Source organism: Gossypium hirsutum, chromosome A11 (assembly GCF_007990345.1).
Source record: "Gossypium hirsutum isolate 1008001.06 chromosome A11, Gossypium_hirsutum_v2.1, whole genome shotgun sequence".
NCBI classification, from domain to species: domain Eukaryota; kingdom Viridiplantae; phylum Streptophyta; class Magnoliopsida; order Malvales; family Malvaceae; genus Gossypium; species Gossypium hirsutum.
In genome coordinates this window covers 106,173,280-106,192,019 of record NC_053434.1, presented here as the reverse complement: position 1 = coordinate 106,192,019, position 18,740 = coordinate 106,173,280, and the positions used below count along the sequence as shown (strand labels likewise).

General features: G+C 34.5%; 1 protein-coding gene, 1 long non-coding RNA gene and 1 other non-coding gene across 8 annotated transcripts; 1 reads left to right on the top strand and 2 right to left on the bottom strand.

Annotated features, from left to right (window-relative positions):
- Positions 1-283: 283 nt before the first annotated feature.
- Positions 284-3,890, top strand: LOC107951843 (inositol phosphorylceramide glucuronosyltransferase 1). 6 transcript variants are annotated; one of them, XM_016886992.2, is made up of 8 exons: positions 284-1,173; positions 1,659-2,008; positions 2,212-2,319; positions 2,405-2,476; positions 2,632-2,760; positions 2,895-3,162; positions 3,274-3,394; positions 3,611-3,890. In XM_016886992.2, exons 1-8 carry the CDS (start codon positions 1,155-1,157, stop codon positions 3,747-3,749), a joined length of 1,206 nt encoding a protein of 401 aa, XP_016742481.1. In that variant the 5' UTR covers positions 284-1,154; the 3' UTR covers positions 3,750-3,890. The 6 variants fall into 6 exon arrangements, 4 of the variants coding, with proteins under 4 accessions (XP_016742481.1, XP_016742480.1, XP_040937557.1 ...); XR_005904967.1 differs by lacking the exon at positions 3,611-3,890 and having other exon boundaries at positions 295-1,173; positions 2,895-3,022; positions 3,090-3,162; positions 3,274-3,397; XR_005904966.1 differs by lacking the exon at positions 3,611-3,890 and having other exon boundaries at positions 295-1,173; positions 2,405-2,539; positions 2,895-3,022; positions 3,090-3,162; positions 3,274-3,397.
- An 8,480-nt stretch (positions 3,891-12,370) lies between these two features.
- Positions 12,371-12,477, bottom strand: LOC121210429 (small nucleolar RNA R71). The gene has a single exon (XR_005905545.1). It is a non-coding gene; the product is annotated as a small nucleolar RNA R71 (small nucleolar RNA).
- A 3,571-nt stretch (positions 12,478-16,048) lies between these two features.
- LOC121209859 (uncharacterized) lies at positions 16,049-18,241 on the bottom strand. The gene is made up of 2 exons (XR_005904965.1): positions 17,094-18,241; positions 16,049-16,375 (listed from the first exon to the last, which is right to left on the bottom strand). It is a non-coding gene; the product is annotated as an uncharacterized lncRNA (long non-coding RNA).
- Between the last annotated feature and the right edge of the window lie 499 nt (positions 18,242-18,740).

The following is an 18,740-nucleotide window of genomic DNA, read 5'->3' as shown; positions in this document are numbered from 1 at the left end:
TTTTTTGGAGTAAAATTTTAAAGAAAAGTAAATGAGAGAGTAAAATTTTGATGGTAAATATATTTTGGGTAGATTGAGAGTTGGGATATGAGGAGAGTAAAAGTTTTGAGAGAAAAATAAAAAAGTTTAGGAGTTTAAGGTAAAAATGTAAAATATTATAGTTTTATATTCGAGTTATTTGAATTCGAAAACTCAATTTAATTCAAATTCAAAATTCAAAATAAAATTTGACTCGAATAACTTGATTTGTTTAATTTAAAATTTAATTTTTTTAAGTGAAATCGAATTGGACAAAAATATTGAGGTACCAAAGAGAAAATTAGGTATCCGTTCTTAAAATATTTCCAATGTTCGACAACTAAAATGAGAGAGAAAAAAAATACAGAAAGGAAGAAGCTCCTGCTCCACCAAACCGCCACTGCATTCATGAACTTTTAGTGCTTCCTTCGATCCAACACAAGTGAAAAGAAACCGAATTTTTTGTTGTTTCTCGAGAATCTGGATCATTTTCTCGAGCAAATAAATACTATGAAATTCCCAAAACTCTGGATCCTGTTTCTAGTTCTTCTGGTTACGATCCAATCCAAGTTGGCATTGGGGGCTAAAGTTCAATATTCATCGAAACAAGCTTACGTGACGCTGCTTTATGGAGATGAGTTCCTTTTGGGAGTTAGGGTTTTGGGAAAATCGATAAGGGATACTGGATCAACTAAAGACATGGTTGTTTTGGTCTCCGACGGCGTCTCCGATTATGCCAAGAAGCTTCTCGAGATTAAATTTGGCGATCCCTTTACTTTTATATTTATATCCATATTTTCATAGAAAATTACGATCCTCACAGTCGGTTACTTTATAATTTTTGAAAAAACCACAAAAATGATTTGCATTGATGCTCTGTAATTATTAGCTTTACAGTTATTGCTCTGTTAGTTCACTGACAAAATTTATAAAAAGTTTTTGCATTGCTCTTTTGGGATAATAAACAGAAGTTTGAATTTTTAACATTTGTTTTAACTTCATTTTTCATTTTGCAATGGTGGTTAATTGAGCAGGCTGATGGTTGGATTGTGGAGAATATTAGTTTATTGGTGAATCCAAATCATGTTCGGCCGAAGAGGTTTTGGGGTGTTTATACCAAATTGAAAATTATTAATATGACTAACTACAAAAAAGGTAAAACTTATTTTTTCTGGAGTTTTGTTTATGGTTCATTTTCGTTGGTAGAGAGGACAATGGATGGATAGAGTTTTAGCTTATATTTGATGTACTGCAGAGCATAAATTCAATGCGATGTGAATAACATGAGACCATCTAAGTAATAAGCAAATTTAAATGTACAGAAGTCCTCCAAAGTAACACCAATAAGGTTGGAAAATTTTAAATGAATGTATTTAAAAGTTTGCACCTAAATTTGGTAGCAGCTTGTAATCTGCTAACCCATGTATTGCATAAAAGAACACCCGTATCCTGAAAAGTTCTCTTTCTTAAAGAGTAAAATCTAGAACAAGAAATATGTTTCCTGTAAGTTTTTTCTATTGGTTTTCTTGCATCTCTTCTATTGTTAGCTATTCTAGTTTTGTTTTAGTCCATTATTCCTTTTATGTTTATGTTTCTTCTGGTGAGTTGCAGTGTTTCACTTTTGTAGTTTGCTTGTGCAGTTGTATATCTTGATGCAGATACTATAGTAGTCAAAAGCATTGAAGATCTTTTTAAATGTGAGAAATTCTGTGCAAATTTGAAGCATTCTGAGAGGCTAAATTCAGGAGTCATGGTAGTTGAACCATCTGAGGCTGTCTTCAATGACATGATGAGCAAAGTGAATACTTTGCCATCTTATACTGGAGGAGATCAGGGATTTCTGAATTCTTATTACTCTGATTTCCCAAATGCCCATGTTTTTGACCCTAATATACCTCAGGAGGTGTTGAAAGTCCGACCTGTTCCTGAGATGGAGCGACTCTCTACTCTATATAATGCAGATGTTGGGCTTTACATGCTTGCCAACAAGGTACTGTTACATACATTATGATGACAGACTTTTGTGGCTTTCTTTTGTTTTTAGATCACAAGGATTTGTTTCAATTCTTTTCTTTGATTTTCAGGACTTCTTTTTCACTATAAAGTGATGAGACTTTATGCAAAAACAAAAAACAGAAACTAAGTTCTTATTTTCTGATAAGTATCCTGATTTCTTGATGTCTTCTTTCTCAGTGGATGGTAGATGAGAGTGAACTTCGTGTTATTCACTATAAGCTTGGGCCGCTTAAACCATGGGATTGGTGGACATTTTGGCTATTAAAACCAGTTGATGTCTGGCAGGTATATTGACTCATTGGCAAATTTATATTAAAAGCTCTGAATGTTAGGACAACTGCCAAATGTGATTTATTTGCTAATTCTGTAGAATGTTGGGGAACGACTTGAAGAAACCCTCCCTGGTACTGGAGGAGGCAAAAATCCAAATGATGAGCTTTTGGTCAAATTCCTTTTCCTGTTACCTTTCTGTGTTCTAGTTTGTTACTATCGTTCTTTTCTTCATGTTAGTGGATACAAAATTATTTTTCTTTTTCTAAATCAATGCATAGATGAGTGCTGTCCTGTTCCCAAACCATATTAGTCTTTTTGGTGCAGACAGGGGGCTTTCTTTTCAGAACTTCATTATGCAATCACATCAGACACCTTTACTTCATAATTAGATCAAGTGGGACAGTTGCCTACAGTGGTGTATCTTCATCATCTAACATTAATGTTAATAATCCAGTTAGGTTCCTTCATCTTTTAAGCTGAATTCTTTCTGGTTCATAATCAGTCTACGGAAATATGCTGTGAATTGTTATTTCTTCTCTTCTTTTTTTTTTTGATGTAATGTTATCCTGTTTCATAATGGTTCACAGACCAAGGTGCCTGTCTACCTGGGTGGCATTTCTGTTTTTGTATGTTTTATGGCTGCTGTGGTGTCCCTTGGAATTTCTATCACAATTGTGCCTCAACAAGTGATGCCATGGACTGGTTTGTTCTTGATGTATGAGTGGACGTTTACAATCTTCTTTCTTTTGTTTGGAGCTTTTCTTCATTTGATTTATCAGCAGGGAAGGAGAATAGTGACGCAACTGACCCCAGTTTCTGCTGATACAGATTTGTTTAACTCTGATTCTAAAAAAGGTTTACAAATACATAAAATATTGTACATAGTCATGATAAAATACAATGTGAGTTCTCTTTTCATATTCGTCTAACACTGTTGGTTTACAAAACTTGTATGTTCATTTTCAGATCATCGACAGGCATCCTCTTGTGATATTGTTTCTTGGTACTACGGGTTAGGGATGGCCTTTCTGGCTATTGTGGCCCCATCCTTGCCATGTATTTTCGGGATCACCACTCTGTTCTTGAGGTAATTTCTAGTGGTATATCCTAGTTTTCTCTGAACATTTTTAAAGGATAGTTTGTTCAAATCTGAATAAGTTGCAGGTTGCTGCCTTTGTTTCTTCGTGTGTACTTGTCGTCATGGTTTTGGGTGTTAAACCGTTGAATCAAATGTTTGAAATTCTTTAAAATGTTCTCAAATCAGTCTGGTTAATTTTCATGGTCCATGACATTTTCATACCAGGTTGGGTCTAATGGTAGTCGGAGGGATTATATTAGCATCTTTTATGACATATGCTTCCGAGCATCTCGCAAGTAGGTCATTCTTGAAAGGTTGTGAAGACCGGGACACCACGCAATCGAGGGAATGTTTCTTATGTTGATAGAAGGCTTCAAAATTGTTCATGGTGATTACCACCACTGCATTTTTCCTTTTAATCTTGCATTTTATTTAACATACAATCACAACAATTAATTTGTAGAATATTGCAGAAAATTGTCAAATTATAAAAACAAATTTTCTATATTAGGTGTTTGTTTCTTATTTTATTGTAACATCGTTCTTTCGGTTCAGTACTTTCACACACATTTGAAATTAAGTACTCCTTTTCCTGCCCTTACTCAACTCATGCATCATTGATCTTTCAAGGAAAATTTCATTTCCTGTCATCTTAGAAAATAATGATTAGATCTGTTCATGGATCCAAAACAATTGGATTAAGTTTCCAATGTTTTGCCAAAGTCAGCAAATAAAGAATGGAAACAGTTTGACGGTTCAAAATGTCATGAAGATGGATGCTAGTGCAAAGGTAAAGTTCAAACCTTATATTTGACAAATTGGTTAAAGGTACAATCATTTGAAACCATGGAAATTAATTTCCAGTATGTAGGCCATATATTTTGGAACTCTGCCAAGGGAATTTTTCTACAAGGATACGGGATAAAGAGTATTCGAGAAATTGAAGATTTTAATGTAAATTTTTTTGCTGCTTCACCAATGATTCGATGAACCCAAATTTGGATTCGATTAACGAATAACAACCTTAAATTTTTATGATGTGGAATACAAAAATAGTGATTCTCATCAACTTACAAAGATTTTTTTGGATAAATTTTTTTATATGATCTTTAGAATTACTTATAGGTATAACTTTCTGTAACTCTTAAATACAGGATAAAACATTTCAGCATCAAAGATTAAACTTATTAATATCAAATATAAAATTGGGTAAATTCCATCATTAGTCACTAAACTATGCTAAGTTTTTGTTTTGGTTACTTAACTAAAAAAAGCTACAATTTAATCATTAAACTATTCAAAAATTTTCATTTAAGTTGTTGGGATGTTAAAATCAATGTTATATTGTTTTTTTTGTTAACATTGTCTACACCAATTAAAAGTTCTTTTTCCCCTTCTGTTTTACAGTTCAATTTTTTTTCATGAAATAGCTTTAGATATTATAAACCTGCGAACTAAAATTTAAACAACTTTTTTCTCTGATCTCTGATACTGGACGTTAAACCTATTTGGATCTAATGTATATTCTTCAATTCGTCGATGAGTATTGATCTATCGTATTGATCGTCAAATCATCACTTGGAACTTGCAAATTGAACTTTTTCTTAAAAAAACTTAATAGGTTAGTGATTTTAATAAAAACTTTTGAATAGTTTAATGACTTAAATGAAAGCTTTCAAATAATTCAGTGTAACTTTTTTTAATTAAATGATCAAAATAAAAACTTAATCTTTAATTTATCCTATAAAATTTATACAAAAAGCTTTTCACAAAGCTGAGTATTATTGTCATTTTTTTTTCTGGAGGCCAGCAGAGTTTGCTTAAAATATTCCACCTGCCCTGCTGCATATCTTGATTACAAATAAACAAATAAATAAATCCCATCTCATGGATTGTCTAATGTACCGAACAAAATCACTTTTTGACAAAAGTGAAATTAAATTTTAAAGGTTACAAAGCTCCATTAAAGTCAGGCTTTTCAGTTATGTACTAAAGATCATTTATGACAACCAGACAATCCACCAAAGAATTAAGAAGCAAATATTCCATAAAGGATGTTTCAGATCATTAATTATTGCCACTGTCCACTTTCAAACTAGATAGTACTATCCATAATTGGGGATTAAACTTATTAGAAAGCTTTATATATATATATATATATATAAGGTTATAGCGTGCTACTGAAAAGGTTGCCAATCCAAATCCCAACTTGTAACCATCTTTAGGAGAGGTGCTGAATATTCTTCAAATTGATGAATTAATCCACCAAATTGTTTGAGGGAGAAAAAGTTTAATTTTATAGCAAAAGCAAGTTGACGTGTTACTTTTTATTTAAAAACGTAATTTATTAAGTGAATTATTTTTAAATAATAATAAAATTTTAAATTAAATATATATTAATTGTGTTATATAACCGAAGTTATACAAGGTTTTGGGCATTATAAATGAAGGCAATCCACACTATATATGGTGCGGAGAGTAATTTTGTTGAAGATGATTACATCATGAGTAGTGCAAAGAGCAAATTAATTAGATGGTTGGAGAAGTTTGAGACAATATTAGAGTAAATTTTCAATACTTTGTGCTTATCTGTCATTTTTTTTGGAGGATGAGGTATTTATAGACGGAGAATGAAATAGAGTGGGCCCTCGTCTCATGATGACTTCCAAATAGAGTCCGACCCTAGGCTAGGTTTAGGGTGTAGACTAGATATGACCTTCTTAACAGTTGGTGAGCTTAGGGAGTAGGTTGGATGTAACTTTCCTAGGGGTTGGTGAGCTTGGGGAGTTGAGATCATTAAATGAGATGAGAGCCGTTGTGATGGTTGTCATTGATGGTGTTCTACCGATGCATCCCTAAGTAGCTATAATGGCATAAGTTTTATTCTTAAGGTGTAAAGGATGTTCTGGCGTAAGGGTATAATAATTTCCCTCCATTAAAGAGGAACATATAAAGCAAGTTACTTTGAAACTATCATAATATGGTGCATGGACAATGTCTTGTTGGAAATGGCAGGGACTGTTGCTGTTTAAAATACCAATGTTGGGATACAATGATTACTTGTGTGGTTCTTTCGAAATTATGCCTTTAATGGGCATAATTGCTTATTTTTGGCATGGTGTCATTTAACTGACTAATAATTACACTGGTTCCAAGAGTTACTTTCCTTTTGTCATTTCAACATCCTATGATTTCCTTATTTATGAATATAAGATTTGAAGTTTTATGGTTTGCACTTTCATGCTTCTTGAGTTTTTCCTATAGTGTTGGAATATTTTTTTTGCTCTTTATTTTTCAAAAACCATTAAGAATTCTTTTTGCTTTGGGTAAGTTTTTCCTTCATTTTCTTTTAGAAATTTGGTTTTATTTATTTGCCTTTTCCTTTTGTTTTCTGTTTGCATTGTATCCATGGGGGTCGTTTTGTAAAACCTGGGAAAGGGGAAAGGAAAGTACAAGGGAATGATATCCCTAGCATGAGTGACCATGTCTTTTGTATCCCCACAGTGGAGGACATACGCCAAGTTCTTCACTTGAGTAGGCTTGAGGATCCCTTAATCGATATAGGTTCTCCATCAGAGAAGGTGAGCACCAACTAAGCGATATAGCGTGCAACCAAATGGGTACACTCCTACCATTGTATATATTTGAATTAGGTTTTCACCTCCTTATTTACCTTTGGTTTGGGAGGTTTTGCAATCATGCAGCATGGGACCAAATCAATTATTAGGAGGATTCATGATTAGATAATTAGTGTATATTTTGGCATTCTTTCTATTCTTATTCTTGACTTTTTTTAGTGAAAGCCTTCAATTTTAGGAGTCTTTTTAGTATTATAGGATTATGAATGCTAGTTTAAAAATTCTTTGCTTTCCTTGTATTTTCATACTACTTTAGTGTTTGAATAAATCTTATGATGTCTATCTTCATAGAAAAGGTGGAAAAGGCCAAATCTATAAAGAGAGTTGAAACAACAATGTGGGTCATGGCATGAACCTAAGCAAGGTTGCAACCTTAAGTCCTATGTTACAATACAAGGCTAAAGTAGACTTTAGTCACAATGTTATCTCAAGCTAGGTTATGACATCGAAGGCCATCTAAATTGGAGCCCAATCATTTATGAGGAAGTTGCGATGTTACATGAATGTGGAGTTGCAATGTTACATGAATATGAGGTCGCAATGCTTAAGACTAGTTAACACAGAAAATAATTCATTACTTAAAAGTCACGACATTCACAATTGAAGGTCATGATGCTAAGCTATATCTAGGATAGTTACAATGGTAACCTAAAGGAAATTGAGGTAGGGTTGTGACACGATGCAAGCAAGTTGCAACCCTTTCTTGTTTTTTACACATTCATTAAGGGCAAAGCTATCTTTTGTCTTGCATGGATTCCTTGATATAAAAAAATTCCAGTTTTAGCTATTAGGTAGGAGAGGAGATTGAAAATCGAATCTAGGATAGGTTTTAGTCTTCCTTTGTTTTTGTTTTAGGTTTTCCTTTAACTTTCTAGTCTTTTCCTTTTTATTTTAAGAGTTTCATGTAGTTTCCTTTTTAATACATTTTGTAAGACCTTGACATAGTTTAATTCAATAAAATTTTCTTTTATTTTGGTCATTTTCTTGAAATGAAGTACACAAAGTTGGAACTTCAAGAAGAAGCTTGGATTCTACACTTGGATTCTTCAATATTGGGCTATCATTTATCACTAAGCATTTCTAAAATTAATCCCTTCATTTTTATTGCACAAATGATGATGGTTCTTGATATTGTTGTTATTGAGTGTTTGAATTTCATGGATAGCTAAACTTTTACATGACTAATAGTGTGGCAAAATATGTGAAGTGGGTTTATCTTGCTTTGTTTATGATTAATGGAATTAAATGGATGGACTTAAAAGGCTTAGGAGTGATGCCCTAAGTAAGAACTTGTTTAGGGAAGATTTGTGAGAGCTGACCTTTACAAGAACCATTCTTTTAGCACACTAAGCACTAGATTGGAGATATGAGGTGTTTGCTAGCCTAATATTTTTGAGAATTAAGTGTTAGAAGTGATCATTCTACTTGATGCATCTCAAGAGATAGATTTGGAATATAGGGGTAGCACATTTGCATGTTAAGTAGAGCGTAATTATTAAATCTACGGTAGCATGTTAGTAATATTATTAGCCACTATTTGCTCATTCTGCATTTAGCTTGGTATTTAACTGTTATTCATTAATTTACCTTTTAGTTTAGCCCTTAGTTATTACAAATTTAACTCATTAGTCGCATTGATAATAATTCTGTAATTCTATTAGTAACCATAAGTTATCTTAGTTAGTATCTAACCTTTTTATACCTCCTGACCTCCATTTCTTAAGTTTATACAATAAATCCCTTAGGACACAATCCTCAATATACCCCTAGAAAGTTTTCATCTTATATTATTACTTTGATGACAATCGTGCACTTGTGGTTTGACAGGTGTTAACTCATTTTTATACTCTTCATTTTTTATATTGAATCTAACACACCATTAATACTAAATCGAAGATCTTGGTTCCAATTGGTGGGGCTTTCCTTAGATTTTTGAATTAGGAGAGAGGGGCCATGCCTTGATAGGTATCAATTTTTTTTATTTTGTATAATTTCCTCATAAGCAAGGTTAACAAGGGCTTTGTTTCTTTCAACAACAAAAACATGTCAACATACTTATTGTTGACAGGTCAAGTAACTGTGTAACACCCTAAATTTCTTATGTTTGCTTTTGTAAATTTTTTACACTATTGTGTACCTGCTTCAGTGGTTAAGTGTTTTCGGTGTGTGTGTGAGGTCCCGAGTTCAAGCCCTACCTTTAGAAATTTTTGTCATTTTTGGAATTAAGCCCTATCTCTGATCAGTGGGCTTATATTTAATTACCTGTAATTTCATATCAGAATGAGCCTGCAGGTTCAAGTGGTAAGGGAATTGGTGTATTAGGGTATTGTTTTGAATCATTACGCAAGCATGGGTATTTATTTTTGCTCGGTTTTGCGCAAGAGTTTCAGTGCAGTTGGAATTCTGAGTAGAAGGTTAGTGAAGATAATTAGGGGATTGTGGGATATACCTGTTATTTTATTTTATTTTTTATTTTCTTTTCCAAAATCCCTTTTTCCTTTTTACGTTGTTCTTCCCCATCTCATCTGATAAAAATTTTATTCTTCTTCCTACCTTTTTCTGCTTTCCTAATTCATTTCTTTTGTGCAATCCTGGCCATGCTAGTTAGGTAAGTTCTGTTTTGCTTAATTTTAATGCTCTTCGACCAAGTGTTGATGAAGGGTTTGATTTGTGGTTCTCAGTTAGGTGGAGAACAAGAATCTATTGGTGCTCCTGCAGCGATTTAAGCTTTAAGGAATCCTTTTCATTACCGGTAAGTATGCGTTTGTGTTGTTGAATGCTGTGAGATTCCGTTTGAGGAATATTTCAATTAGATTTTTGAAGCTGTTATTGAAATTGAGCGTTGGTTTGTTGATTTTTAGGTTCTGGAGGCCTCATGTTTGTATTAACATCAAAACTGAACTAGGTGTGTACCCAAAATGTAAAAAACGAGGCTTCGACAAAAGCCAAAAAATGAAGCTGTTGACGCTAGACAGGCGTGTGATTACCCGTGTGGTAGGCCGTGTCTGAGGACATTGCCGTGTGGTCGATGAAGGTATGGTCGTGCGTAGCATACGACCATGTGGTGGCTCGAATGTGGCCATATTGGCCACACGGGGTAGGATAAGTTAGGCGTGTGGGCCATACGAGCCTGTGGACCACACGGGCATTTCACGCGAGTGTGTGGATTTCTAAGTCAGGTTGTGTGGACCACACAGGCAAGGCCAATCTAGGCGTGTGGGCCCACATGGGCAAACCACACGAGCATGTAGGCTTATTATACTGAAATTTTTTGTAAGGTCCCATGGGTCATCCTAATCGGCTGTGGACCTATTGTGATAAACCTAATTTATACATATTTTTACCCCATGCTTAACGCATTTTATGGATGATTTTTTCCTTAGAATTGGTGAATTCGATACTCCTAATGCCTTAATTTCATATTTTATACTTAGGTGAGCATAGGAGAGTGAAAGGAATGAGAAACGGGCTAAAAACGGAGAAAATGGGCCAAAGTACGAAATCAACACGACCTGAACTTCCTCACACGGGCATCTTGCACGCCCGTGCCAATCTAACAGGCTCGAACACGGCCTGAAGTAATCGCACAAGGGCGTGTCCCTGCCGAGCCCAAGTTGAGTCTAATTCGGAAAAGGCCACTTTTGAGGGTTCTTAGGCATTCCAAAGCCTATAAATACGCCCTAGAGGAGGAAGAAAAGGATACACGGAAGGAGGAAGGAAGGAATTACTCGAAGGAAGCCGATTGATCCATCTCAGAAGCCGGATTCATCATCAAGACTGAAGATCTCCCTTCAAATTCTTTCATGAGTTTTGGGTTTTCTTTATGTTTTGTATTCATTACTTTTCTGAGAGGTTCTCCTTTTTAGTTATGAACTAAATCCCCTAAATACCCAAGGGGAATGAAACCTAAGACGAATCTTGTTATTATTTTCTGAATTGTATGATAAATATTTAACTTATTCTTAATTATGTATTCTTAATTCTTGTTTTGATATCCCAGGATACTGATTCAAGATAAGCTCTTATTCAGAGGAGGAACATACCCTATCTAAGAGTACAATTGTCGTAATTAAGCAGAGTTGATTGCGCGCCTAGAGATAGGATGACAAGATTTTGCCGAATTAGGGTGAAACCTAATAAGGGGATCCATAGATCGAGTTAATGCAACCCTAGGGTCTTAATTAGAGAAAAGTCTCAAATATTCAATCTAGGGATTAGACGTTATTAGTCTTGAATAGGGATAATAACATAACTTAGGGATCTCTACAGAACAAGTTAAATGAATAAATCATCCGATTCGGAGCCAAAATAACAAGTAAAGTCTAGGTGGATTTTTCCTTAGGTATTGTCTTAATTCAATCGTTTTCCAAAGGTAATCCCCCAATTCTTCTTTCTGTGAACTCTTAGTTTAGATAATTAGTTTGTTAAATAGAACCCCCTTATTTTTAGGCTAGATAATAAAAAGACAGTCATTACTAGTACTTTTAGTTCTTTTGGGTTCGACAATTCGGTCTTGCTAAAGCTATACTACTGTTCGATAGGTACACTTGCCTACATCGCGATAATAGTTAGCGTCAAGAACGATTAATTATAAATATTTAAAACTTACCTGCCACGAAAATCGCGATCAAGTTTTTGGCGCCGTTGCCGGGGAACTAAGATATTAGGAGCGCTCAATTTTTACTACTTTAGCCATTTATTTTTCTTGCAAATTAATTTTATTTTATTATTTATTTATCTACTTTTTCTTTCTCTTGGAAGGCTTTTATAGTTTATGACTAGAAGAAACCCATCAGGACCACTACTCTTTGACGAAGAAATAGATTGTACAGTTCGCAGAAACCAAAGAGAAATAAGGCAAAGTTTAAAATACACAGAGAACGAGCAAGAGGACGATACTCAACCCCCAACCGAAGAGATGGCTGAAAATTAAGGCAATCAGCTATCTCCTGCAATTCCGGTTAACCAAAACCCTACTCTACGCACTATGTACGATTATGCTAAACCTTCTTTAATAGGAACTGAATCAAACATAGTTAGACCTGCTGTAGCTGCAAATACTTTTGAACTGAAACCTAACACAATTCAAATGATACAACAATTTGTTCAGTTTGATGGTTTGCAGGATGAAGATCCCAACGCTCACTTAGCAAACTTTTTGGAACTACGCGATACATTTAAAATCAATGGTGTTTTTGATGATGTCATACGTCTTCGGTTGTTTCCCTTTTTATTGAGGAATAAAGTTAAACAGTGGTTGAACTCATTACCACGAGGGTCAATCACTACTTGGGAACAAGTGACCGAAAAATTTCTATTAAAATATTTTTCGCTAGCTAAAATGGCTAAATTAAGTAATGATATCTCTTCTTTTGTGCAGATGGATTTAGAAATACTCTACGATGCATGGGAGAGATACAAGGACCTTTTGGGAAGGTGCCCTCACCATGGGTTACTGCTTTGGCTTTAGGTTCAAACATTCCATAATGGCCTGAATCCTTCGACTCGACAAATGGTTGACGCAGTTGCTGGCGGAACCATCAATAATAAAACACCTGAAGATGCTTATGAGTTTATAGAGGAGATGTCACTGAATAACTATCAATGGAAAGTCATGAGGACAAAGCCAACGAAAACAGCCAGTGTTTATAATGTTGATTCGGTCACCATGCTCTCTAATCAGGTAGAACTCTTGAATAAGAAAATTGATGGTTTTCTTAGTTCTTCACAGGTTCACCCAGTAAGGCAGTGCGAAGCAAGTGGAGGTGGAACAAGCCATTCAGAATACCAACTTTATGGCCACAACATGGATAATGAGCAGTTAAATTACATGGGTAATAATCCTCGATCTCAAAACAATCCATATAGTAACACTTACAATGTAGTTGGAAGAACCACCCAAATTTCTCATAGGGCGGTCAAGGGAATTAAAGGCCACGGAATCCTCCGGGTTTTCAACAACCACCCTATCAACAGGAAAAGAAATCGAACCTTGAAGAAATGCTGTCTAAGTTTATCTCGGTGTCAGAAACTCGTTTTCAGAACACCGAAATAGCGCTTAAAAATCAACAAGCGTTAATCCAAGGGCTCGAAACTCAAATAGGCCAGCTTTCTAAACTAATCTCTGAACGACCACAAGGTAGCTTGCCAAGTAATACTGAACCCAACCCAAGGGAACAACTCAACGCAATTAATGTTCAAGATGAAGAAGGATTCGTTGAGCCTGAGCCAGAACCGAGGCAAGAAACTGTGGTAAGCAGAGGTCAAGGTGAGGTAGATTATAATAAAAACAAATCAGTGAATGTTAAATTTAAACCTCGTATGCCATACCCCAATGCAACACGAAAAGACCGCTCAGATGAACAATTTGGTAAATTCTTTAAACTCTTAAAAAAATTACATATTAACTAACCGTTTATTGAAGCCCTATCGCAGATGCCAAATGCAATGAAATTTTTAAAGGAGCTTTTAGCAAACAAATGGAAGTTGGACGAGGCGTCGCATGTGGAGCTAAACGCAGTTTGCTCAGCTATTCTACAGAATAAACTAACCAACAAACTAAATGATCCAAGGAGTTTTACAATTCCCTGCTTAATTGGTACTTTAGATGTTAATAATGCATTAGCTGAATTAGGGGCTAGTATTAACATCATGCCCTACAAAATGTTTAAACAATTAGGTCTCAGGAAACCCAAAAAAACTAGGATGAGCATTCAATTAGTAGATAAAACTATAAAATTTCCTAGGGGTGTTATTGAAGATGTACTAGTTAAAATCGATAAATTTATATTTCCCGTTGACTTCATTGTTCTAGACATAGAGGAGGATAGCAACACTCTTTTAATTCTAGGAAGACCCTTTTTAGCAACTGCTAAAACAATTATTGATGTTGGCATAGGTGAGCTCACACTTCGTGTGGGAGACGAAACAATCACCCTTCAAGCTCGTAATTCTAGCAACACATCGGAAATTGAAGGTGAGAATCTAAACCATTCTACTAAAACTGACCATATGAAACAACCTACTTTGTAGGAGATGAGTCTGAAGGAAGTACATGAGTCATTCTCAAGCAGTAGCAGAGGACCTATACATGAAGATCGAAGGTTACAAATCGAGGAACTAGATGAATGGCGGACGTACAAACCGAGAACACATGATAAACCAAAACTATGCCAGAACGAGCTCAACACCTTCCCACATCAACTTAAGGTTAGAGATAAAGTCTTATTAGATGCCGCAGATCCTCACATTGTCACTACCACACCGAATGAAGAAATCCCTATTACGGTACTTAGCATTTTCCCATTCGATATAGTCAAGGTAAGTCATCCCAAATTCGGCACTTTTAAGGTAAACAACACCCGTCTGAAACCTTACTTTGATGAGAATGATAGCGGAAATGAGGAATAAGAACTCCTCGAACCACCATGACCATTCAAGGGAGACGGAAGTTGAGCTTAGACTATAAATAAGCGCTTCTCGGGAGGCAACCCGAGCACTAACTGTATTAACTTCTTTAAAATTTAGCCTTCAACACCTAACTTACTAACGGAGCTCTTGAATACATGTTTTCCACAGAGACACGGCCAAGAACACAGGCGTGCTTAGGACCGTGTGAAAATAGGGCAAAAATTTTCCCTAACACGGGCTTCAATAAAATGCCACGGCCGTGCGACATGGCCGTGGTAGAACCTGCCAAAACAACATGGGCGTGCGACACGCCCGTGTGGAAGAACCGTGGGTGAACCTATTAAAATAGCATGGGCGTACGACACGCTCGTGTCTGCTCACCCACACGCCCAAGGAACACCGGTGTGGGGAAATTATCAGATGCGCCCAAATTCAAAATTCACGAATCACACGGGCTGAAATTGGGGAACACGGGCTTATTACTTGGCCGTGTGCCCCAAAATCTATAAATAGGCTGCACTATTCATGTATTCACATCTCATCGCCAGTCCCACCTTGCGAACCATCCAGCGATGAAGATGTTTAAAAACTTTTATTTATTATTTTATGGTTTTTCTTTTATTTTCATTTAAGACTACTTTTTATTTTTCTTTCATCTTATTTTTATTAGGATTTATAATTTTTAACAATTTTGAATTCCGGCTATTTCCTACCAAGTAATCATTCTTCCCTATATACTTTCTAAAAAAGTTCCTGATTCTGTCACAGTTATATAGAGCTCCTAAGCTCATCCTTACATAAGAACTAAAAACTGCACTAGGAACGGTTCTCCACGACTGTCATGTCTTGCTCGCCCATGACCATAGCTAACACTAGATATAATATTCTTTTGGTCAGGACTTATGGACTAATGAACCTCTACCACTGCCGGAGTATCTTCCTCCACCCTCACGCCGATTATTCTCTAGAACTCCAGCTCAAGAAAATGCATTCATCACTCAAGAAGTTTCACTTCTCTCCCTATCTTATTTTTATATTCCTATATCTATCTTTGTACATTGAGGACAATGTACATCTTAAGTGTGGGGGGTATTCATTTCACTACCAGAAAAATCCCTGAATGATTGTCTTGTTCTCTTGAAAAGCTCTCATATCATATTTAGGATAAATTCACTACAGAAAAACAGACTTTTAGCGGCTTTCTTTTTGCCTTTAGCGGCGTTTTTAAGCGCCGCAAAAAACGTGCTATATGCAACGCCGCAAAAATTAGTGGCGTTTTTCGGGAAAAACGCCGCTAAAGACCATGACCTTTAGAGACGCTTTTTTAGCTAACGCCGCTAAAGACCATGACCTTTAGCGGCGCTTTTTTAGCAAACACCGCTAAAGACCATGACCTTTAGCGGTGCTTTTTTCACAAACGCCACTAAAAATAATGTTCTTAAACAAAATTATTTTATTTTAATTAAATAATATTTATTTCTATGTTAAATATTATATTATGTTTAATTTTTGAAATTTGAACTTTAAACTATATATATTTAAGGATAAATAAAAAATATTAATTAAATTAAATTTTCCATTGAAATTTAAACTTCAAAACTAAATATAAAATTAATGAATTTAAATTTAATACATAAACATTGATTCAATATGTAATTTAATACATAAAAAAAACACACAGACGCACAAAGTATTAGAATTTCTAAAACATAATTCATCCTGGTGAGAAAATAATGCCAAATCATCATCACATCTCATTAATCAAAGGAAAAAGATCAAAAAAGAATAAGAAACAATATACAACAGAGGGCTGGTTCAAGCTTTAGATGAAGCCAAAGTATTGCAATGCCTGCATATATAACTCAGTGAAGTACTTTGATCTTGATCTTGGTTAAGACTTGTTCCAGCAATAAAGAAAATTGTTAAACGGAATCTCGGTCACCTGATTGAGCAAAACAAGGAAATTAGCTATACCATTTACTGTAACGAAAGTGAAATCAGTAAAAAGTAAACCCATAATAAAAAAACTGATGCTAGGCTAATCGTAAATGCTAATGTCGCTGTAAATAAGTGACAGGCATAAGTCTAGTTTCATGTTGATGGACTTGTAAAGGCCTCAAAAAGAAAATAAGTAGCATATATGAAAAAGACAAAAAGGGTCAAATGAAGGTTAAAGGAGATGTCATGACAAACCTCACGTGTTTAATGTCTATCTTATTTCTCGATTTCATGCGACTCATAACATGTTTTTTATTAAGCTCACAAATATCACAGGTTTTTAGTTATCATAATCTGAATTTCTATGTCCAATAGCATTGATAAAGTAATTATTTTTCATTCAAACAAATTTGGTATTATCTTTAGTCACTTTGAAATGTCTAATCGATGAAGATGAGCAAAAATTGCCATAGTTGTTGAAAAACAAGCTTATGCCAAAGTTTGAACTCTATACCTCTAGCATATAGGGGATCTTGAACCCAAAGTATTGAAAATGTCGATCAAAAGGAAGAGGAGATAAATTTGACGATGAAACTCTAATGGAAAGACGTTAAACTTTTGGAAGAAAAAAGCAAAAGATGTTTAAGGGACTCATGTCAAAATCAAACTGGTAATGGATAAACTCGGGACTCATCAAGATAAAAAAATAAAAAAGAACCTACCTCGTGCTATTGCATCCTCTTTCCTTCTCAACTCCTGCAAAATATAAAGTTAACATTCAGTTACTACAAGGACAAATTAATCTAAGAGCAAAATGAATAGCAAAATCACCTTACAAATGTACTTCAAAGTTAACGTCTAAAATTAACATAACATAATAAAAAAATTAACTTTTATGAATGATATAATAGCATAAAAAATATCTTCTATCATATAAAAAACCTCAATTATTGATGGTTTTTTTACTTATTAGTTTTAATTAATCATGAGATCTCAAAACAACCACAATTGTTACTAACGCTAAAAACAAGATAGTGGATGTACCTTGTGAAAAAAAGCAAATTATTTCTCTTGTAATTTATATGAAAATTTAAACCATTTAAACACGAAATGCAAAGTACAAACACAGCTCCTGCTCAGAGGCCCCCCGGGTAAACAATCAACATGTTTCTAATTTCAACTTAACATTTGCCCTTCCTCTTTTGGTTTAAAACTCAAAGTTTTTATGATTTTTTAAATATTTTTCTTGTCAAATTTACTGTTAATATTATATTTGAAGTTTGTATCTGTCTCTTTCAATAATATTACCTTCAAAATTTAAACATACATTCTCTTTTTAAAATGTAATATAGGTTATCACTTAACTCAATATTTTTTCATCTATCAATTCAAGTTTTTATGACATAGGCAAAATCAAACTAGAAATCTTCTCATGAAATTAGCTACCTATAATTGTTTCAAAGCTACAGCCTAGGGTAAGTCAGTTTCCATATGACTAAATAGTAAACAGTAACCAATCTAAGATAAAAAAGAAAAAAATATATAAGGGAAAAATAATAGATAACTAGATGAGAAGATTTATATCTACACAAACCTCCTTAATAACAACAAAAACATAAATAAGCAATGAATCCTTCACCAGACACCAAATTCTCAGAGTATACTAAATAATAACACACTTAAATACAAATAGAACTTTATGGAAAATGTTAGAAAGAATAGCCATCAATCATTCAAAACTAAGTTATTACAAAAAAAGGCATCTACGTAAGCCATCTAGGACGGCTATCAAACCACCGAAACATGAAGAGAAAATGTTCAAGATCAGGAAACAAAAAGCAATAGTATTAATTAGAGCACAAATGCTATATTTTTTACCTTCTTTCATGCTAGTTTGATCACCAATCAACTTTAGGAGGAACGGCAACAAGTCTGGCCAACTTTCTGGCCAGTCGTAGACTGCAATAGCTCCTACAGCCACACTGATTGCCGTGCAAAGTTTTCTATTAGGATCATCCAAAGTTGATAAAAGTAGTCTGCGGATAACTGCCTGACAATATAATCATGATTGATTTAATATGGAGGTGGACAGGGTATATTAAACACAAGATGTTTACAACTTGTTGATTACTAGCTACATTTAGAGGTGGAAAACCCATTCATATGTTTCATCTCAAATTTAAAGTGAAAATTAAGATAGAGAAAGAAAGCCAAAAGATATGTGTATGTTTGTGTCTATAGCATCTCAATAGCAGATAATAACAAAAGGAAAAATATTTTTTTAACACTTATTGGTAACCATCTATATACATATATTAAACTCATAACCATACAACAATAAGAAAAGAAAATTTGACTTCCTAGTTTCT

Excerpts from the sequence above, each read along its gene's own strand:
- LOC107951843 (XM_016886991.2), top strand. Across the intron at positions 2,009-2,211 it reads TTTACATGCTTGCCAACAAG|TGGATGGTAGATGAGAGTGA; the intron begins GTACTGTTACAT and ends CTTCTTTCTCAG. Across the intron at positions 2,540-2,631 it reads ACTATCGTTCTTTTCTTCAT|ACAGGGGGCTTTCTTTTCAG; the intron begins GTTAGTGGATAC and ends TTTTTGGTGCAG.